At 37.0% G+C, this 24,225-nt stretch overlaps 1 protein-coding gene across 2 annotated transcripts in view; it reads right to left on the bottom strand.

The window, feature by feature from the left end:
- Positions 1-24,225, bottom strand: part of TEX9 (testis expressed 9) — a 212,774-nt gene that overhangs the window by 184,743 nt on the left and 3,806 nt on the right. For both annotated transcript variants that reach the window (XM_082617097.1, XM_082617096.1), the window contains exons 2-3: positions 17,298-17,406; positions 12,424-12,453 (exon numbers count right to left, since the gene is read on the bottom strand). In XM_082617097.1, the coding sequence (XP_082473223.1) occupies positions 12,424-12,453; positions 17,298-17,389 (122 nt within the window). In that variant the 5' untranslated portion in view covers positions 17,390-17,406. The remainder of the gene's footprint in view (positions 1-12,423; positions 12,454-17,297; positions 17,407-24,225) is intronic.

The following is a 24,225-nucleotide window of genomic DNA, read 5'->3' as shown; positions in this document are numbered from 1 at the left end:
AGGAGAAATAGACATAACCCCAATCTTAGTTTAATACACCTATCTCTGGGGTGTTAGACTAAAAAAAGAAAACTAAGTTATATAGACTCTTTGCACAAAATTATTTAAAAATTTAACCTACTGATATATATATATATATATATGTATATATATATATATATATATAGTACACTACACTAAGCAACTGGAGAATACACATTCTTTTCACGTGCTCACGAAATATTTACCAAAATGCACTATATGGTATACATAAAACAAGTCTGAAAAAACTTCAAAAAATTAAAATCACATAGGGTATGTTCTCAGGCTATGGTGGAATAAAACTAGAAATCAATTAATAGATAACTAGAAAATTTGATAACGTTTAGAAGTTAACCAACATTTTTCTAAATAACCCAGAAGTCAGGAAAGCACAATGAAAATCAGATATTGAAAATAAAACACACTAAAATTTATGGGATATGGCTAAAATGGTGTGTGCTGGTTATTATTTACTGCCTTTCAGTTCTAAGTTCCACCTATTAGGCTGCTTTGTGAAAACGGGTTTGGGTCCTTTAAATATTTCCCCTTGCCAACTGGCACTTTGCCATTAGAAGGCACTGTAAATACATTGCAGGAGGGAAAAGTTTTTGCTTCCTGGTTCTGGGGTGTCTGCTGTGCAAGTTTCTCCAGGATGCACTACTTTCCCCTACACTAGACTTCTGCAGTGCACAGTGGCCAGCAGCACCTAGCAGCCAGTGACTTCCCCTGGCATATCCCTCAGGCAGTTTTGTAGCAAAGGCCCTCCAGTGAGATATCTCCCTGTGAAGAGTCTTCCCTGGCACCCCACAGGGTGGGTTTCCAGCAAATTTCAGAGGGTGGATTTCCAGCATATTTAAGCAGGATGGCACCACAGTAACCTTTCTGCCATCTAGTGAGCCACACTGTGCCTTCTAAAGAAAGGTCTGGATCTCAGGCCTCAGAGGGCCTCTTCCTTGGTGTGTTATCTCAGCTCTGGGGGGTACTAGCTTTTCCCTATATCTACTATTCCTATATTCTTTGGAATCCTCTTTAATTCTTGCTAACCAATCCCTCATTACTGCCATCCCCTGGTATTGTTAATAATTCCTTATATTAAAATATTTCTGTTGAAATTACTGTGTGATTTCTCTCTCCTGATTGGACCTGTTGATCCACAGTGCTTAGGAGAAAAATGACTTTCAATGCATGTATTGGAAAAAAATTAAAAATCAACTTCTAAGTTACCATCTCAAGAAGTTAGAAAAAGAATTTAAAATAGAAGGAAATTAATAAAAGTGAAAACATAAATTGAAAAAACAGTAAGCTCACATACATAGACAAAAATCAACAGAATCAAAAATTTGTTCTGTCATAATATCTATAAACTTGATAAACTCTTAGAAAGACCAATCAAGAAAAAGAAAGTATAAACTACTAATATCAAAATGAAAGGGAGATATCATTGCAGATGCTACAGACATAAAAAGATAATACAAGGTTATGATACATAGTTTTATATAAATAAATTTAACAAACTAAATAAAATCGATGATTTTCTTTAAGATCACAAGTTATCTAAATTGGCTCAAGAAAAAAAAATTTTAATCTGAATAGTTGTCAAATATATTAAATCCAGAGTGGTCCAGATCAAGATGGCAGAGTAGGAAGATTCTGAGCTCACCTCCTCCCATGGACACAACAAAGCAACAACTACATATAGAACAACTATCTCTGAGAATAACCTGATGACCTGCAGAATGGATTTTCTACAACTAAGGATAGAAAGAAAAGGCCACATCAAGACAGGTAGAAGGGGCAGAGACATGGTCTAGTCAGAACCCACACCCCAAGTGCTGTGACCCACAAGTGGGAAACATATTACAACCACAGAGGTTCCCCCCGAGGAGTATGGGGTCTGAGCACCATGTGGGTCTCCACGACCCAGAAAGTCTGCACCAGGAAGATGAGCCCCCATAACATCCAGCTTTGAAAACCAGCAAGGCTGACCAGGAGAGCTGGCAGCCTTTGGGAAACCAAGACTCTGCTCCTGAAGAGCTCATGCACAGACTCACTCACTCTGATACCCAGCACAGAGGCAGCAGCTTGAAAAGTACCTGGGTCACACAAGGAGATTCACTGACTAATTTTAGGGCATATGCTGGAGAGGCAGGTATCTGGTGGAACTTTCTCTGGGGATGGAAGTGCTGATGGGCACCATCTTTTTTTTTTTTTTTTTTTTTTGCTGTACGCGGGCCTCTCACTGTTGTGGCCTCTCCCGTTGCGGAGCACAGGCTCCGGACGCACAGGCTCAGCGGCCATGGCTCACGGGCCCAGCCGCTCCGCGGCATATGGGATCCTCCCAGACCGGGGCACGAACCCGTATCCCCTGCATCGGCAGGCGGACTCTCAACCACTGCGCCACCAGGAAGGCCCCACCATCTTTTTTTTTTAGCTCTCTTTCTACCTAGCTGGCCCAGGGCTGGCAGGCACCATTTCTGTCACTCTCCATCAACCTAGCTAATGCCATGTGTCCTGCCCTGGCATTCCCCTGAGGACCCATCTACCAAGCCTGCCAGCTACTGGCCAGCCCCTCCAAAGTGGCTCCCACCTCGCCCCACTTAGTGGGTACCCTGGCTGGCACTGGCACCCCTCCAAAGCAGATCCCACTCCAGGGGGACAGCCACACCTCACTTGGCCAGCCTCAGCACTACTCCAAAACAGCTCCCACTCTGGGGGGCAGCCCTGCACACCAGCATGACTACAGAAGTCACAGCCAGGCCACACAGCCAGTGTACCAGGGGACAGACCCACTCACCAGTGTGTCTGCAACAATCAGGGCCCAACCACAACAGGAGAGTGCACACAGCCCACAGAGGGAATACTCCTGGAGGCTCTGGTGACCAGGGGAATTGCACTATTGGGCCCCATGAAACACTTTCTACATAGGCTGCTCTTTCAGGACTGGGAGATGTAACTGATATACCTAATAAAGAAACAAACACAGAAAGTTAGGCAAAATAGGAGACAAAGTAATACCTCCAAATGAAAGAATAAGACAAAGCCTCAGAAATAGAACTAAACAAAATGGAGATAAGGAATTTACCAGAGACTATAAAGTAATAGTCATAAAAATGTTCACCAAACTCGAGAGAAGAATGGATGAACTCAATGAGACCTTCAACAAAGACAGGAAATATAAAAAAGAACCAGCAGAACTGAATAGTACAAAAATGTAAATGAAAAATACACTAAAGGGAATTAATAGCATATTAGAGGATACAGATGAACAGATCAGCAATCTGGAAGACAAGGTAGTGGAAATCGCCCAATTATACCAGCAAAAAGAAAAAACCACTAAAACAAACAAACAAAAATAAGATAGTTTAAGGGACCTCTGAGACAACGTTAGGTGTATAAATGTACAAACAAGACTACTGTACCCAACAAGATTATTTTATTCAGCATAAAAGGAGAGATAAAGAGTTTCCCAGACAAGTAAAAGCTGAAGGAGTTCATCGCCATTAAACCAGCCTTACAAGAAATGTTCAAGGGACTTCTTTAAATGGAAAAGAAAAGGCCAAAACTAGAAACAAGAAAATTATGAAAGAAAAGTATTATTAGTAAAAGCAAACACATAGTAATGATAGTGGATTGACCACTGATAAAGCTAGTATGAAGGTTAAAACAAAAAAGTAGTAAAATCATCTATCTAAAATAATTAGGGACTTCCCTGGTGGTCCAGTGGTAAGGAATCCGCCTTCCAAGGCAAGTTCCATCACTGGTCGGGGAACTCAGATCCTACATGCTATGGGGCAACTAAGCCCACGCGCCACAACTACTGAGCTCGTGCACCTCAACAAGAGAGCCCGTGTGCCACAAACTACAGAGCCCATGCGCCCTGGAGCCTGCACGCCACAACTAGAGAGAGAAAAGCCACATGCCACAACTAGAGAGAAGCCCACATGCCACAACTAGAGAGAAGCCTGTGCACTGCAACAAAGAGCCTGAGCGCCATGGCGGAAGATCCCACATGCCCCTACGACAGTCCCACGTGCCACAACTGAGACTCAAGGCAGCCAAAGAAATAAAGTAAAATAAATAAAATAAAAAATAAAATAATTAGTTAAGCAATACAAAAAATAAAAAGGTGTAAAATATGATATCCAAAACATAAAACATTGGAAGGGGGGAGTAAAAAATGTAGCATTTTTAAAAGCATTCAAACTAAGTGACCATCAAATTAAAATAGACTGAAATATACATTGGTTTTTATATATGAACCTCATGGTAACCACAAATCAAAAACCTATAACAGTTACACAAAAAATAAAGAAAGGAATCCAGACATAACACTATAGACAGTCATCAAACCATGAGGGAAGAGAGCAAAAAAAGAAGGAAGGAACAGAGAAAAACTACAAAAATGACCAGAATACAAGTAACAAAATGGTAATAAATACATATCTAACAATATTTACTTAAAATTTAAATAAATTCTCCAATCAAAAGGCATGGGTGGGGCTTCCCTGGTGGCGCAGTGGTTGAGAGTACACCTGCTGATGCAGGGGACACGGGTTCGTGACCCGGTCCGGGAAGATCCCACATGCCGTGGAGCGGCTGGGCCTGTGAGGCATGGCCGCTGAGCCTGCGTGTCCGGAGCCTGTATTCCACAACGGGAGAAGCCACAACAGTGAGAGGCCCGCATACCATAAAAAAATAAATAAATAAAAAGACATGGATGACTGAATGGTTAAAGAAAGAAAAAGAAGACCCATATATATGCTGCCTACAAGAGACTTACTTTACATGTAAAGATGCAGACTGAAAGTGAAGGGATGAAAAAAGATATTCCATGCAAATGGAAATGAGAAGAAAGTTGGGGTAGCAATACTTATATCAGACAAAATAAACTTTAAAACCCAGACGGCAACAAAAGACAAAGAAGAGTATTACATAATGACAAAGGGATCAATCCAACAAGGTGACATAACACTTGTAACTATCTATGCACCCAACATAGGAGCCCCTAAACACATAAAGCAAATATTAACAGACATAAAAGGAAAAGTTGACTGTAATGCAGTAATAGAAGGGGACCTAAACACCACACTTAAATCAGTGGACAGATCATCCAGACAGAAAATCAATACAGAAACATTGACCTTAAATGACATATTAGACCAGATGTACTTAACAGATATATGTAGAACTTTCCACCCCCAAACAGCAGACTACACATTCTTCTCAAGAGCACCTTGAACATTCTCCAGGATAGATCACATGTTAGACCACAAAACAAGTCTCAATAAATTTAGGATGACTGAAATTATATCAAGCATCTTTTCTGACCATAACACTATGAGACTAGAAATCAATTACAAGAAGAAAACTAGGAAAAAAAACACAAATACATGGATGCTAACCAACATGCTTCTAAGCAACCAATGAGTCAATGAAGAAATCGAAGAGGAAATCAAAAAATTCCTTAAGACAAATGAAAATGGAAACACAATGTTCCAAAATCAATGTGACACAGCAAAAGCAGTTCTAAGAGGGAAATTTATAGCAATACAGGCCTACCTCAGGAAACAAGAAAAATCTCAAATAAACAACCTAAATTTACACCCAAAGGAACTAGCAAAGAAGAACAAAGAAACCCCAAAGTTAGTATTGTAGAAGGAAGACAATAATAAAGATCAGAGTTGAAATAAATAAATTAGAGATTGAATACAATAGAAAAAATCAATGAAACTAAGAGCCGATACTTTGAAAATATAAACAAAAGTGATAAAACTTTAGCCAGACTCATTCAAGGAGAGAGAGAGAGAGAGAGAGAGAGAGAGAGAGAGACAGAATTCAAATAAATAAAATCAGAAAGAAGAGAGAAGTACAACTTAGACCTCAGAAATAAAAAGATTGCAAGACATTACTATGAACAATTATACAGCAACAAATTGGACAACATAGGAGAAACGGATAAATGCCTAGAAGCAAACGCTCTTCTAAGAATGAGTCAGAAAAAAATATAAAATTTGAATAGACTGTTCACTAGTAATGAATCAGTAATCAAACAACTCCCAACAAAAAAAAAGTCCAGGACCAGACAACTTCACAGGTGAATTCCACCAAAGACTTAAAGAAGAGTAAATACCCATCTTTCTCAAACTACTAAAAAAATTGAAGAGAAATGAATGCTTCCAAATTCATTCCACAAGGCTAGCATTACCTTGATACCCAAACCAGATAAAGATACTACAAAAAAATTATGGACCAATATCCCTGATGGACACAGATGCAAAAATCCTCAACAAAATATTAACAAACGAAATTCAACAGTACACTAAAAGGATCATACACCATGATCAAATGATATTTATTCCAGAGATGCAAGGTTGATTCATTATTTGCAGATCAATCAACATGATACATCACATTAAGAAAACAAAGGATAAAAATAATATGATCATCTGAATAGATGCAGAAAAAACATTTGACAAAATTCAACATTTATTTATGATAAAAACTCTCCAGAAAGTGGGTACAGAGGGAATTTACCACAACATAATAAAGGCCATATATGACAAACCCAGAGCTAACATAATATTCAAGGGTGAAAAGCTGAAAGGTCTTTCTCTAAGATCAGGAACAAGATAAGGGTGCCGATATCATCAATTTTATTCAACATAGTATTGGAAGTCGTAGCCACAGCAATCTGATAAGAAAAAGAAATAAAAGGCATCCAAATTGGAAAGCAAGAAATAAAACTGTCACTATTTGTAGATGACATGATACTATACAGAAAAAAACCCTAAAACTACCAAAAACTATTAGAACTAATGAATGAATTCAGTAAGATTGCAGGATACAAGATTTCAATATATAGAAATCTGTTGCACTGCTATACACTAATAATAAACTACCAGAAACAGAAATTAAGAAAACAATCCCATCTACAACTGCAATTGCATAAAAAAAATAAAATACCTAGGAATACATTTAACCAAGGAGGTGAAAGACCTGTACTCTGAAAACAATAAGACTGTGGATGAAAGAAATTGAAGACAATACAAATAAATGGAAAGATATACTGTCCTCATGGCTTGGAAGAATTAATATTATTAAAATGACCATACTACCTAAAGCAACCTACAGATTTAATGCAATCCCTATCAGAATACCAATGGCATTTTTCATAGAACTGGAACAAATAATTCTAAAATTTGTATAAAACCACAAAATACCTTGAATAGCAAAAGCAATTTTAAGAAAGAAGAATGAAGCTGGAGGTATCATGCTCCCTGATTTCAAGCTATACTGCAAAACAACTGTAATCAAAACAGTATGGTACTAGCACAAAAACAGACATAGATGAATGGAATAGAATAGAGAGCCCAGAAATAAACCCACATTTATATGGCAAATTAATTTACAACAAAGAAGCCAAGAACATAGAGTGGGGAAAGACTGTTTTTAATAAATGGTGTTGGGAAAACTGGTCGGCTACATGGGAAGGAAGGACACTGGACCACTTTCTTACACCATTTACAAAAATAAATTGAAAATGGATTAAAGACCTAAATATTTGTTCTGTAACCATAGAATTCTTAGAAGAAAATATAGGCAGTACGCTCCTTAATATTGGTCTTAGGAATATTTTTTTGTATCTGTCTTCTTAGGTAAGAGCTACAAAAGCAAAAATAATCAAATGGAACTACAACAAACTAAAAAGGTTTTGCACAGAAAGGGAAACCATCAACAAAATGAGAAGGCGACCTACTAAATGGGAGATGATAGTTGCAAAAGGGGTTAATATCCAAAACATATAAAGAACTCACACAACTCAACATCAAACAAAAATTAGTAAAAATTGGGCAGAGGACATGAATAGACATTTTTCCAGGGAAGACATGCAGATGGCCAACAGACATATGAAAACATGCTCAACATCAATGATCATCAAGGAATAGCAAATCAAAACCACAAGGAGATATTACCTCACACCTGTCAGAATGGCTATTATCAAAAAGACAAAAAATAATGAGTGTTGGCAAAGATGTGGAGAAAAGGAAACCCTCATGCCCCATTGGTAGGAATGTAAATTGGTGCAGCCACTATGGAAAACAGTATGGAGGTTCCTCAAAAAACTAAAAATAGAACTATCATATGATCTCATATGATTTCACCTCTGTGTATTTATCTGAAGAAAATGAAAATATAATTCAAAAATATATATGTACCCCTATGTTCATTGCAGCATTATTTACAATAGCCAATGTGGAAATATGGAAGCAACCTAAATGTCCATCTATAGAAAAAGGGATAAAGAAGTTGTGAGATACATATATTATATATATATATGTATTATATATATATAAGAGAATATTACTCAGCCATAGATATATACTCTATGTTATCACTTGCATGTGGAATCTAAAATACAAAACAACCCCTCAGGGGCAAAACTGCCCCTGGTTGAGAGCCACTGCTTTTGACAAATTATTAAGGAGAGAGTATCCCATACTCCACTCTGAATCTGAATAACCACTGGCAAGAGATGATGATTCACAGAGACCATTTTAATCTTCTCATTAGTCATTATGATGTTTTTCCTATGCAAAAACAAAACTGACAACATTGCAAAAAATAAAAAATAAAATAAAATACAAAATAAGTGAATAAACAAAACAAAACAGAAACAGACTCATAGATTCAGAGAACAAACTGGTGGTTATCAGAGGGAAGGGGAGTAGGGGGTTAAGCAAAACAAGTAAAGGGGAATAAGAGGTACAAACTCCTAGATATAAAATAAGTAAATCATAGGGATGTAATGTACAGCATAGGGAATATAGTCAATACTATTGCAATAACTTTGTATGGTGACAGATGGACTTAGACTTATTGTGATGATCAGTCTGTAATGTATATAAATGCTGAATCAGTATGTTGTACAACTAAAACTAATATAATATTGTGTGTCAACTATACTTCAATTAAAAAATAAAAAGGAAAAAATGGATAAGGTAAAATAAATACATAATAAAAGAAAGAAATACATTAAATCTGTAACTAAAATCTATCCCAAAGAAAATTCGAGTATAGATGACTTTACTGGTGATTTCTGCCAAACACTTAAGGAAAGAAATAATACCAATCTTGTACAACCTCTTTTAAGGAATAGAGAGAGAGCACTTCTTCCTAACTCATTTTGTGAGACCAGCATAAGCCTGATACAAACATATACAAGGAAATTACAAGAAAAGAAAACTGCATAAGAGTACTTCTTATTAATTGATACACACATTAGTATAAAATATTAGAAAATCAAATCCAGAGAATATATGTACTACGTCATGACCAAATTCGCTTATTCTAGGAATAAAAAATGGTTTAGGGTCTTCCCCAGTGGCCCAGTGGTTAAGACTCCACCTTCCAATGGAGGCCGTGGGTTTGATCCCTAGTTGGGGAACTAAGATCCCACATGCCACAGGGTGTGGCCAAAAAAATTTTTTTTAAATGGTTTAAATTTTGAAAGTTAATCAATATAATTCACTTCTTTAACAAAAAGTGAATGTTAAGGCCATATGATTACCTCAACAGATACAAAAAGGCATCCAATTAAATTAACCACTAGTTCATGATAAAAACTCTCAACAAACTAGGATTAGAAGAGAACCTCTTTAATATGATTAAGTTTATATATAAAAAGTCTATTGCTCACATATTTAATGGTGAAATGTTGAGTGCTTTCTCCCTGAGTTCAGAACAATTCAAATACATTCGTTTACATCATTTCTGTTAATTATTGTTCCATAGGTCCCAATTAGTGCAAAAGGGCACAAAACAAGAATTATGAGGTATAAATATTGGAAAGGAGCAAGTAAAAATGTAATTCCAGGTGACGTGGTTGTCAATATAGAAAACTCCAAAAAATATGTACACTATTAGAATTAATAAATGAATTTAGGTAGGTCACTAGGTACAAAGTCAATATATAAAAATCTATTGCGGGCTTCCCTGGTGGCGCAGTGGTTGAGAATCTGCCTGCAGATGCAGGGGACACGGGTTCAAGCCCTGGTCTGGGAGGATCCCACATGCCGCGGAGCAACTGGGCCCGTGAGCCACAACTACTGAGCCTGCGCGTCTGGAGCTTGTGCTCCACAACAAGAGAGGCCGCGACAGTGAAAGGCCCGCGCACCGCGATGAAGAATGGCCCCCGCTCGCCGCAACTAGAGAAAAGCCCTTGCACAGAAACGAAGACCCAACACAGCCATTAATAAATAAATAAATTAAAAAAAAATCTATTGCATTTCTATATATTATACTTGCAAAAACAATCAGTCAATAAAATTTTAGATACAACACTATTAACAATAGCTTTGGAAATGGTCTAATATCTAGGAATGAATCTGATGAAAGACATGCAAGATTGTTAAACTGAAAAATACAAAACATTGTAGGGGAAACCATAGAACACTTAAACAAATAGATAAATATACCATGTTCATGGATTTGAAGACTCTGTTTTATAAAGACATCAATTCTCCCAAAATTAATTTATTGACTCAATGCAGTCACATTCAAATTCCCAGCAAGGTTTTCTGTGGAAATTTATCAGGGAATTCTAAACTTTATATGGAAATGCAAGAGTCAAAAAATCAGGAAGAAAAAAAAAAAAAAAAAATCAGGAAGAAGAAATTGTTGGAAGATTTACAATATCAGATACCAAGACTTAGCATAAACCTACAATATTTAAGATAGTGTGGTACTGGTGCAGTGACAGATAAACAAACAGTGAAATAGAAGAGAGGGTCTAGAAACAGGCCCATGCCTATACAGCAACCTGATATACAACAAAGGTGCTACTGCAATTCTGTGGTAATGAGTTTTTTTTTTCAAAACTTGATGCCGGAGCAATTAGATAATTCATACGTAACAGACTTTAACCCTATTTTATACCATTTACAAAACTTAATTCCAATTGGATTATAGGCCTAATATGAAAGGAAATCAATAATTTTCTAGAACAGGGGTTAGTAAATTTTTTCTGTAAAGTACAAGATACTCAATATTTTCAATTTTGTGGTCCACATGGTCTCTGTTGCAACTACTCAACTCTGCTGTTACAGCACAAAAGCAACCATAGACAATACATTAATGAATTGGAATTGCTGTGTTCCAATAAAAATTTATTTACAAAAACAGGTGGCAGGCCACATGGGCCATAGTCTGCTGACCCCTGTTCTAGAAGATAACATAGACGAATAATTCCATGACCTTGGGGTAGGCAGTGATTTCTTAAATAAGACCCAAAACACCATGAACCATAAAAGATTTATAAATTCTGAAATTCTATTTATCGAAGTACACCATCAAGAGAGTGAACCAGAAAGTCATAGACTAAGAGAAGATATTTGTGATATATATGCATATATATATGCATGTTTATATACACATATCATAGATGTAGCATATATATCCAAAAAATATCTCATAGCCATAATATCTAAAGAATGCCAACAAATCCGTAAAAAAAAGATAAACAACATAATGAAGATAAACAGCTCAAACAAAATGAGAAAAAACTTGAGTGGGAGTTTTAGAAAAGAGAATATCAGCTTGGACATAAGTACATGGAAAGATGTTCCATATGATTAGTTATCAAGGAAATGCAAATAAAAATAAAACCAAAATGTAATATCAGTACGGACTCATCAGAATGGCTAAAATGAAAAGAATTGACAATATGCAGTGGTAGCCAGAATATGGAGCAACTGGAACTGGAACTTCCATATACACTAATGAAAGTGTAAATTGTTACAACTACCTTGAATCACTCTACTAAAACCTCCTCTACGACCCAGCAGTTCCAGTACTAGGTATATAAGAGAAATGCATGAATATCTCAGAAGGCATGTACAAGGCAAGTCATATCAGTTTTCTTCCTAATAGCCCCAAACTGGAAATAACTCAAATGTCTATCAACAGAGGAATGGATAACTAAATTGTGGTGTATTCATACAGTGGGATACTATAAGCAATAGAAAAGAACTGATAACATGGATTAGTATAGTAGACATGATATGAAACAAAAAGAGCCAGACACAAAATTAGAACAAGCTGTATGATTCTATTTCTATGAATTTCAGGGACAGATAAAATAATCTGTGGTGCTGGGTACAATAGAGGACCACGATGGAACATTCTAGGGAGCAGAAATATTCTACATCTTGATCTGGGTAGTGGTTACATGAGTAATACACGTGTAAAAATTCATTGGGCTATATACTTACAATTTGTGCACTTTAGTCTCAGTATGCTAAAACTCAAAAAAAAACTTTAAAAAATCATAGAAATTTACAGGATATATTTTCACTGAAAGATTCAAACAACACTGAAATATAGAGACTAAAATATTAGTCTTACCTCTGTTTCCTGTCCCTCATTCTTGCTGTCCTCCCTAAAAAAAACCATTAGGTGATTCTACTTCCAAATTATTTTTTATACATTTACATGCACATATATATGTATATGCACATGTATGTGTAACATTAAAAAATTCACATTCACACTTCATAATAATTCTGTAATTTTATTTTTAGCCTAAAAATACATCTCTCAGCTCTTTCTGTCAAATACAGATCAGTCTCATTTTAACAGCTGCACAGTATTCTATTGTATCAATATAACATAATTAATTTCCCTACTAATGGATATATAAATTACTCCTAATTTTTCACTATTTGAAACAATGCTGCAACAAACTTTCTTAAAATTTCCTGGTGCACACAAACAAGTATTTTCTTTTTAGTGTACTATGAACTATTCTTTTGGCTGAAACAGTAGAAACAAAATTGCTGAGTAAAAGAAATTGTAGAATAAAAATTTTGGTAAATTCTGCTAAATTGCTTTCTAAGAAAGTCTTACAAATTACATTCTGACCAGCAGTATATGAAAATACCTGTTTCACAACATCTTTATAAACACTAGATATTATCAATCAAATTTGCCAGTTCTAAGGGCAAAAAAAAAATGGAATTCACTGTTATTTTAAATTACTTTTTATTCATTATCTACATTTCTCCTTATTGAAGTGGTTATTTAGATCCTTTGCACATGTTTTTATTAGGTTGTTTATATTTTTCTTATCAATTTTGGGGTGTTCTTTATTAAATGTAATAATATATATTTTGAAAATATTTTCTCCTGGTTTGCCACTTTTAACTTTCTTTTTCTTATCATATAGCATTAGCCAGGACTCTCAAAGCAATATTGAAAAAACTTTAGTGGGAAAGCTTCTAATACTTCATTAGGTATGATGCTTGTGTATGCAGATATCTTTCATTAAAACAGAGAAGTTTCTTTCTATTTCTGGTTTGCAAAAGTGGTTTTCTTTCTTATCAACCTGGGGCAGGACAGGAATAAAGACACAGATGTAGAGAATGGACTTGAGGACATGGGGTGGGGGAAGTGTAAGCTGGGACAAAGTGAAAGAGTGGCATTGACATATATACACTACCAAATGTAAAATAGCTAGTGGGAAGTAGCTGCATAGCACAGGCTTCTGTGCTTTGTGACCACCTAGAGGGGTCGGATAGGGAGAGTGGGAGGGAGATGCAAGAGGAAGGGGATATGGGGATACATGTATACAAATAGCTGATTCACTTTGTTATACAGCAGAAACTAACACAACATTGTAAAGCAATTATACTCCAATAAAGATGTTAAAAAAAAAGATGTCAAATTGTATCAAATGCCATTTGCATCTCTTAATATTTTTTTTATTTTGAATGTAATGATTTGCATTAATATATTTTGAATTTTGAATCAGCCTTGAATAGCTTAGATAAATCCTTCTTACTTATGACATTTAAAAAATACATTTCTGGATTCACTTTACTAATACCAATACTTAAGATATCCGTATATGTGTTCATAAGTGAGTGTACGCTTTTCTTTCCAGTTTTAAAATTCAGGCCATGTCAGCTCCAAAGTAAATGAGTTAGAAAACTTTCTATTTTTTCTATGCTTTGGATTAACTAATTAATATACCATAGGGATTATTTGTTCCTTACTTATAGAACCATCTTTGGTTGGTGACCTTTTATGAGAGAGCTTTGACTACATTTTCAATGCTCTCATTGTTTTTATTGTTGTTGTCTGTTGTTTTAAGGTGACTATTTCTTCATGGGTCAATTTTGGTGATTTCTATTTTCCAGAAATTATTTTAATCTAGAATTTTCTAATTCATTATCTTAAATTTAGTATTCATCTCAGATTTTTTAGAATCTACTCTATACTTATAATGTCCCTTATTTCAAAGGTTGATAATTCTGTCTTTCTTTTTTTTTTAACCTTGATTAAACATTCTAGACTTTTGATATTTTTGGTTCTTTTCAGATGATCAGTTTTAATTTTATTCAGATTAACTCTCCTCCTTATTTCATGCATTTCTGGTTTTTTCTTTAGTAATACTTTCCTTATATATTTTTATTTCTCTTCCTTTAGCTTCTTGAACTGTATGCATGATTTACTTCCATTCAATCTTTTCCTATTTTCTAATGTATGCATCCAGGGCTCTAAGTTTTCTCTGAGTATGTATAGATTTTGAATTGTATTGATCTCATTGTTCTTGTTGTAGCAGTTAAATATACTGGCTCTGGACTATACTATCTAGGTTCAAATCCCAACTCTGTCATCTATGGACTATGTGCCCTTGGGCAGGTTATTTAACAGAGCTTTGTGTTTCAGTTCTTCATCTGTGAAATGAGACGATAATGGAATCAACTTCTCAGGATTATTGTGATAATAAAATGAGATAATCCAGGTGGATCACTTAGCACAAAGCTGGTTGTATAGTAATGTTTAATAAATTTTTGGCATTGTTATGTTTAAATAATTGATAGCTTCATTTTACATTTCTTTTCATTAAAGTTATTCTAAGTTAAAGTTATTTAAAGGTGTGGGTTTTTTATTTCCAAGTTATAAAAATTGTATTATTTTGTACTAACTCCATATTTTATTGCAGTGTGATCAAAGAATGTGACCTGAATGATTTCTTATCTGGGAATTTATTAACATTTTCTTTTCTCTCTTTGTTTTAGAAAGTAGTTAATGTTGCATGTGTGTTTGAAGAGATTATGCATTCACCATTTATTGTGTACAGTCCTTTACACCTATTCAGTCAAGTTTCTTTATTGTGTTATTCAAATTCTCACTATGCTTGCTTCCTTTTTTCCTACTTGATCTGTCAATTTCTGAGTTGAAGTCTTCCAAAATAGCTGTGTATTTTTCATCACTACCTGTATTTCTATCAGTTTTTACTTTATATGTTATATTATAAACATGACTTCTGATGTTATATTGTTAGGTTTGTAAAGGTTCATTATTAATTGATCTTCTTATGGAATTGTATCTTTCATCAACATAAATGTTCTTTATCTTGTCAAATCCTCTTTACATTAAATTCTCTTTTTTGTTCTAACATTAATATTACCACACTTGTTATCTTATTTTTAGTTATTTGGCTTATTTATCTTTGTATGTTCTTTTATTTTCAACCTTCTTTTTAGATGTATTTCTTCTAAATACCTTCTGACTAGACATGTTGTTCTTTTACAGATTTTGAGATTTTTCTCTCTTTATTTAGGAAATTGTATCCATTTGTCACATATCTTGATTACTGATGATTTCACTTTTTTCCTGCCATCTGGTTGTGTGTGTGTGTGTCTTACATGCTTTTTGAACTTCCCTCTTATCTCTTCATCACACCTTGTCTCTGCCATCTTTATGCTGCATTCATCCAAAACAGGGGTGGCAGGCAGGCTAAATCTGTCCTGCTGCCTGTTTTGTAAATAAAGTTTTATTGGAACACAAACAGGCCCATTCAATTACATATTATCTATGGCTGCTTTCACACTATAGCAGCAGAGCTGAGTAGTTAAGATAGAGTCTGTATGGACGACGAAGCAGAAAATATTTACTCTCTGGTCTTTTACAGAAAAAGTCTGCCAGCATCTAATCTAGATTTTAATTTTATGTTACTAATTTTTAAACACAGGCCATAATTAGACAAGTTAACTAGTTTCTTTCCTTTCCACTGTTTCTTGAATATCTTCACCTTTCTTGGATTCATTATTTATTTTATTAAAATTCATCCAAAATTCAGTTATCCTTTCAAGGAATTTCTATTGATGATACACATCTGCTGAGTTTTCTTATTTTGGAAATCATGTTTTTAACCCCTAAGATCACTGTTTGCTTCCTTTCCACTAATGTAATAATGTCCTAATCTCTTTGAAGATAATTGTTAATTTGTAGCATTTATAAGTATATATTTTACTTATAGTTATATTTTTCTTAAAATAAGATGAAATTTATACTTATCTTTTCATTTATCTTTCCACAGGTATTATTTCAGTATTTACTGAGTTTGGTGCCTCTACAAACTTGGGTTATTCTTACGTTGATTAATCTTTTACATTGTAAATGAAAATTCCTTTTAGTGTTCTACTTCTGCTTAATGTGAGTTGACTCCGGTGATTATAGGAGAAGGGAAGGACATACTGCTGGGCAGAGTGATTTCAGAGCGAGGGGTCTCCCTGTCCCTCCTGGAGTCCATTGCTATTATTCTATCTTTGGCTCCCAGGACCCACAGCCTCACTGCTTTAATCTGTGGACAATTCTAAGCAGGAAAAGGGAAGGAGATCAGCAGTCCAGCTGCTCCAACTGCTATGTCTTCATTCACTGCTCTGGTCATTATGCTAGCACCCTCTACGCACTGAATCTGCTCTTTCGGAGATGGGAGTGGCCCTGAAATTGCATCTACTCCTTTAGCAGTCTTAAGCTTAGGAGTATTTGAGGTTCAGGTGCTCTAATTTGTTTTTCCAAGAAAATTTTCCAAATTTTCTGATACACTGATGACACTTTTTTGTCCCCAGTCCTGTTACCAATTATTCCTCTCCCCCTTCCCCTTTCCCCCATCTCTCAACCTTTTCTGTCATTTCATAAGATTTGGTAGAGGTAAGCTTACTTCAGTCTGACATCTTGATTTAATCTTCATACACAGGATTTTAAAACTAACTCTTTCAAAACACCATTAAATATAATTTATTTGTGGGTGGCACTTATTATCTTACCATTTTTAAAATTTCAAAACATTAAAAAATATACTTAGAAAGAGCATCTACGACACAGAAAGAACATTGAAGCCCTAATCCAACAGCATCTCTGAGGGGACTCGAAATGAGAAAACGATGTTCACCAACTAGAGTGAAAAGGGGTACTTAGTCTTGAGTCACTTGCCTTTAAAAATAGATTCGGTGGTCCATTCAATTAAAAAGTGTTCCTTCATGGGGGTGGGAGACACTGGTTGCTGCAGAGCTGTAATCATTTAGCCACATTTTCTGCCTGAAAACAAATGACACGTTAGGCAGCAATCAGTGACATCTGTGACATTTTCAGTCAGAAAAATCTGACTAACAAGCTCATCCTGTTTTGGAATGCTACCCCCATCCTGCCATACCTCAATCTCTGCCTGCCAAGCAGCCTGTTCAGTTAGCCTGTTTATGAGCTAACTTTAACAGTTTTTAATCCTGATTTAAGTGAACTCTACCTAGAGCAGCTAGAAAACATAAACCCTGACGCCCCCCTCCCTCAATCACACACACACACACACACACATTATCTGGGCCCTTAAGTCCCTGGGAAGAGTAGCTGGTCTCATTGGGCTTTCTTTCGGGACCTCAGAAGGGATACATATGGATGTGATATTCCTATAAATACTCTGAGATTCCTCAATTGATTATTAACACCTTCCCTTCTTTCTCCATTTCCAGTGTTGGGTTTATTTGCAGGGGTTGCCTCTGTACATACTCAGAGCTCTCTGAGACAGCATTAGATGAATCTCAAAATTTTCTCTGCTTGGTGTAGGCAAAAACTTTTCCCTTTGCCATTAATGATGCCTATCTCACTATCAACTGTGCCCCAATTTCAACCTGGCAGGGTTTGAATGTCCTTCCACACTCTGATCAAAAAATCTCCTATGGCAGCTGCCTCAGGTGCATTGTGGCTTTGGATGACTAAGACCTGTGCTTTATCAGATTTTCAAGTGGTGGCACACGGTCCCTCGGCTGCTGGCCCTTTTGATTTTCAGGGCCCCTGTTACTGTCAAGGTCCTTGTCCTCCACCATCATCCTATGTCTTCCCTTCCCTTCTCCACCTCCTCAGGAATAAAATATACAGGAAATTCACATTTATTTGGCTCTTACTAAGTATAAAACATTGTGCTAGGTATTTTCACAAATATTTTTCATCAAACATTCAGCATAACTATGTAAGGGAGTCCTATTTCCCCATTTCTACCACTTCGAAACCGAGGCTCAGAGAGTTGTGAAGGACTTGTCTGGGACTACAAAAGTGGCAAGGGGTATGGCTGGGATTTGGGTCCTGAACTCTCAGCTCCGAAGCCCAAGGGATGTCCCTGAGAGTGAGACTCAAGACTGGCCTGTCCAAGAGTGTGGATCTGAATTCAGATGAGAAACTGGAGGCTGAAGGGAGAAGGTAGCTGACTCTTCTCCTTAAAAGGAAGAGGGCTGGCCAAAGTACCTTTAAAACTGGAGAATCATAGCACCAGATGTCTAGTTGAACAGACAATATTTGGCTGCTTGGGAAAGTTTTGTATAGTCACAGAGACATGAATTTTAAGTATGAATTAACTAAGTTCTTAGTACCTGCACTATTATTACGGACAAGCTATTGAGTTTTCTTATTAGCCCTTTCTGCTTTTTCCTGCATTCTGCCTTTTTTTTTCTTGGCCTAAAGAAAAGGAGCTCTCTCTAACTCAATAATTCAATTCAACAAACATTTATTATTTGGCTACTTTATGGTAGGGACTGTACTATATGTGGGAGATACAGAAAAGAATAAAAACATACATTCTAACCACATAGAGTTCACAGTACTTGGAGCCAACAGTGGGGAGGGTAGGTACAAGAAGTTGACAAGTAAACCTACAATTACCATATAATGAGATAGTGTCTTTGACATAAGGCTGTGTGAGGTCCTAAAGGACCACAGAAAAGGGACAGCTAACTCAACCTGGGTGCGGGTGAGATGAGGAATGGATAAGGTAAGACTTTCAAGAGGACGCAATTCTTGACATTGAATTGAGCCCTTCAGATGATCAGGACCATAACCTCATGTGTAAATCTTTTGGAAGAGAGAGATCATCCTAAAGTAAGGTAGCAATGGAAACCTTCTCCTGGGGATCTGAGGAAATAAACCACTTGCTAGAACTGCATTGGAACCTAAATGGACTTTTAGTTCCCTAGCTCTCTTCAAGTCTGTATGAAGTCGCTTAGACTTCCTGCTCCTTGGTTTCTGGTCAGTTATTCTGGATTTCCCCAAGGCCTGGCCAATAATCTGCTTTTCGTCATTGATGCCCTCTTACTCTGGAGCTCCATCAAAAAATCTCCCCAGTTTCTATCCACCTCTGGGTCTATTGCTCCTACCATTACTAAGCAACTATCTTATCTTCTGAAAGCCTTTTCTGCTTGTCTTCTCACAGTTGCCTCTTATTTATTCCCTCTACTGGTTGCTGCTGCCTAATGGTTTCTGAGGCCTGCCTCTCTTGTGTCTCTTAGCTACTTTTTTTTTTTTTTTACCGCCAACTGCCTAACTGTTTCTCTTTATCATATTCATATTCTCCAAGAAAGGAATCAATTTGTTAATTAATTACTAACCTCTTCCTTGAGCAAAGACCTTATCTTTAGCCAGCTCACAGGTCACTGTCCAGCCAGGGGATTGGTTGCCCTTATGTTGGATGCTGAGCCCTGTTCCAACCACAGACCCAGGGTTACAAGTGACAAGGATGGAGGCTTACATCACCTGAGCCCTTTAGAAGGTAGCTACAGAAGGCAGAAACCTGAGGCTTGGCCAACTCAGGAGAATGATGCTAATAGGTACACTAGAGGCACTATAAATAGGAAAAACAAAAAACAAAAGATTAAAAAAAACCCTATTCTAACGTCAAACCACAATTCTTACTTGGTACAACTTCAGGTAATAGGGGCAGGAGGGAAGGATGAAGAAAAACAGGAAGTTCCTGGGAGTATGTATATTTATATACAAAAAAGAGCAAAGAAAATAAATATACCCAAGGAAAGGACACAAGTTGGCCTACTTCATAGGACAGGATCTTTCCTGAGGTTCCTAAGAAGAAAGTCCAAAGACTTCCCCCTCTTCTCAGATACATGAGGGATGACATAAAGAGTGTAGTGAATGTGACTGTTAGTTTTATGTGTCAACTTGACTAGGCTAATGTACCAGTTATTCAAATTAAATGTTAACCTAGGTGCTGCTGTGAAGGAATTTTGTTAGATGTGGTTAACATCTACAGTCATTTGACTTTAAGTGAAGGAGATTATCCTTGATATTCTGGGTGGACTCCATCTAATCAAGTGAAAGGCCTTAAGAGCAAAACTAAGGTTTCTCCTAAGGAAGAAGAAATTCCACCTGTAAACTGCAGCGCCTGTTTCTGCCCAAGAGTTTCTGGCCTGTCAGCCTGCTGGCCTGCCTTACAGAGTTTGGACCTATTAACCTGCACAATCAGGCAAGCCAGTTCCTTTAAATTATATATTATAATAGAATAATTACAATAAATATTGTGATAAATATGTGATCATAATGAATATTTCAGGAAATTTATAATATATTCTACTGGTTGTTCTCTGATACAACCCTGCCTTATACAGCGAGGACAGAAGCAGAGATTTGGAATTTGGTACCCAGTGCAACCTTTATCATCAGCTATTCACTCCGGTTAGGCCAGTCTCCTGTTTGTCTCTTTAGTCATGCTGATTTTCCTGCTTCTGTTCACACTGCTTTTCCCTTCTGGCTTGCTGCCATTCTTTCTCCCACTTTCATAGACTTCCCTTTCCTTACACTCCAACTCTGTCCGAAGCCCTCCGTGAAGCCACCTCCTTTTTACTTTTTTTTTGGCCCTCCGTGAAGCCACCTCCATTTGCTCTTTGCTTTCTCTTAACTCCCTCAGCAGTTATTAGCTGTGTCATTCACTGTGATGCTTAATCTTACACATCTCGCTTAACACTGCTTCGTATATAGTATCCACCACTAGTTAGGTTTAAAGCTGTAAGTACAAATTTGGGCGTGCAAGAAATGTCATGTTTCTTTATCGTGTTTAAATCAAATTAAATTCACCTCAGACTTAAATGAGCCCAGCCTTAATTCCACTGAAGTAGAAGGAAATCCAATCCCAGTTATTACTGGGCTTGCCTCCATTCTTCCCTAGAAATGCACTAGAGTCTGGAAGATTTACGTTGAGCCCAGAAAATGGGGGAAGATGGACTTTGACAACTTCATTGTTCAGGGATACATGGTCCCTAGAAGCCAAGCAACAGCTCTGCTCATAGACCAAGAGTGGCAGGGCGATCCAGCCTCCATAGGGCCACCATGCATCTATCTGAGGTCTGGCTATCACTTGGGGTGATCGAGGAAACAGGGCTGGTGTCCCCACTACTGCAACCCTGAACTTTGACTCTTTTCCAGTTTGGGAAATTTTTTCTTTTGCAACAGTTCCACCTACGCACAACCCCTCCTTCCTTCTCTCTCTTTCCTCCTTTTCCTCACCAGATGCCCCTACCTCTTGAACCCCCTAGCAAAATCCCTCTAGGAGCAAGGAAACTGAAAGGCAAATTGCTGGGCACAACTCCAGGGGTAACATTGACAGTGCATCCTAAGGAGTTGTGGTCCAGGAGGCTTCAATTACAATGTGAGTGGTGCCCCCTGGAATGGTCTAATATGGAGCTCCTGTCAACTTCTTTCTGACTAGAAACACAAAACTCCCTTGAAGCATGTTTGGAATGGAGAGGAGGGAAAATATAAGGAGAACATAAACCAAATTAATAGCTCAATAAATTATCCTGTCACACACTTATTTTTTTGTTTGTCCCCTGCATTTTCACTTCATGTTTAAAAATATGTGTGGGCTGATATGTCTATGTTCCAATTAGATTATGAACTTCTTGAAGATTAGAACAATACTGTATTTATCACTTATTTTTTTTAATATTTATTTTTTGTAATTTATTTATTTATTTTGGCTGTGCTGGGTCTTAGCTGTGGCACTCAGGATCTTTGTTGAGGCATGTGGGCTCTTTAGTTGCAGCACGCGAACTTCTTAGTTGTGGCATGCGGATTCTTAGTTGTGGCATGCATGTGGGATCTAGTTCCCCGACCAGGGATCGAACCCGGGGCCCCTGCATTGGGAGCGCAGAGTGTTACACACTGGACCACCAGGGAAGTCCCTTACCACTTATTTTTAAATCTTTCTGTGGTTTCAGCATAATAATTAGTATATAAGAGGGACTTAAATCTGTCTTGAACTGAGGAATGATGAGTTTGTGGATTACTGACTAGGCTCTACCAGTTCAGACTGCACCAGTGCTGACCTCCTCATTGTAGGACTGGCTCTAGTGTCTTTTTACTGTCACTTTTAGGGTTAGGTAAATATGCTTTTCCTTTACCGGCTTCTGTTCATAGCTGCTGCTGGCCTGAATTTCCAAGATATCAAATTTCTACTTAGGACCTTTCTGGCCCCAAGTAAAAGTAAACATTTCTTTTAAATTCAGACAGATGATATTAACTTGAACCTTCTTTCATATAAAGAGAATGCAGGTCACAACATAAACGTGTATTGTAACAGTGGAAAATTTCTAAATGAAATTAAAGCAGTATCTGGCATTCATTTTCATAATACCTTTCACTTGAAGAGCCAAGTACATTACGAGAACTTTATCCCAATAATCCTTAGAAGTAAGTAAAGGGACCTGACAGAATGACTGGTATAGATCAGGTCACACAGCCAGGTAGTGACAGGGTTGTTAACACCTTGCTGCCTTACCCAGTATTTGAATAGTTAGGCTACTTCCCCTTAACAAACCATTGTTTTGATGACATAATAGAATATTTGTGCTCTAACAGGAGAAATCATATTTTCACATCATACTAACATTAGTAAGTATGGCATGGAGAAAATTTAACCAAATTTGCCAATATGCACTTGGTTTTGAGCCTTCCAACCTCCCTCTTCTGTAATCTTGCTTCCTCTTTGTTGTCTTCCTCTTGACTGCCCTCACCTCCCTCCCTCCAGTGCTAGTAAAAGACTGAAAACTCAATTACATTACAGCACTGGAACTTAATACATCAGCTCCCCTTGTACTACATGCATTTTGAAAGACAAGAGCTTAGTCCAAAGAAATTAATCATCACTTTCTGATACAGAAAGATTTTTTTGGAGATGGAAAGCCTTTCTTCCCTGTTCCCTTAAATAATAACATGTAGGTAATTACATATTCTACTTTCAGCTCCTAGAGGGAAAAGTTTGCAATGGAAGAAGGCAGAGAAAGTAATGATAAAGGAAAAGAGGATGAGGGAATCCTTTGTTTTTAAGAGGGGAAGGAAAAGAGGGTAGAACCTGATCTTTTCCACATCTGTAAACCACCATAATTAGTGGAAATTAAATGTACACTTTAAGCACTTAACCAATGATGAGCCTATTTGAGGCCTCATTTTGTCAGAACAATCGTAACTAATAACACAGAGTAACATTTAGTAAAATGGGCTGTGTCTCCCTCCCCTCCTTTCCCTCCCCTATACACTCCATTAAGGATCTGAGCACAGAGCTAACACTGGGTTCTGCATTATGCACTCATCTCATGTGCCCTTTCATGGCTTCACACCAGTGTTCATGCTGCTTCTTGACCTGAAACCATCTTCCCTCAGTGTACTGCCTGTTGAACTTCTATTCACCCGATGAGACCCCATTCAAATGATAGCCAAGAGGCCTTCTCCAAAAGCTCTTTTACCTTGAGCAGGACCAATCCCTCCCTTCACTATACTCATCATCTTGTGTAACTAATATATATTAATAGGTCTCTCTTCTCCCCAGAATGTAAACTACTTCAAGTTAGGACCAGGTCTTACCTATCTATTTATTTATATTTTCAGTGCCTGACACCCTTATGTATGGGATATAATAAATGTATGATAAACATATATATTACAGTCTGGTCAGTATACAAAGTTTAGTTTCATAAAGGAGACAAAGTTTAGACATAAGAGAGCAAGGTGGTATAACGTACTGGGCTAAGAAAATTAAGGTTAGGTGACTACTCAATACAACAAATATGAACACCCAGGAGTAAGGAA

Source organism: Mesoplodon mirus (genome assembly GCF_964341445.2).
Source record: "Mesoplodon mirus genome assembly, chromosome: 4".
Taxonomy (NCBI): Eukaryota; Metazoa; Chordata; class Mammalia; order Artiodactyla; family Ziphiidae; genus Mesoplodon; species Mesoplodon mirus.
This window is presented reverse-complemented; position numbering and strand designations above follow the sequence as displayed.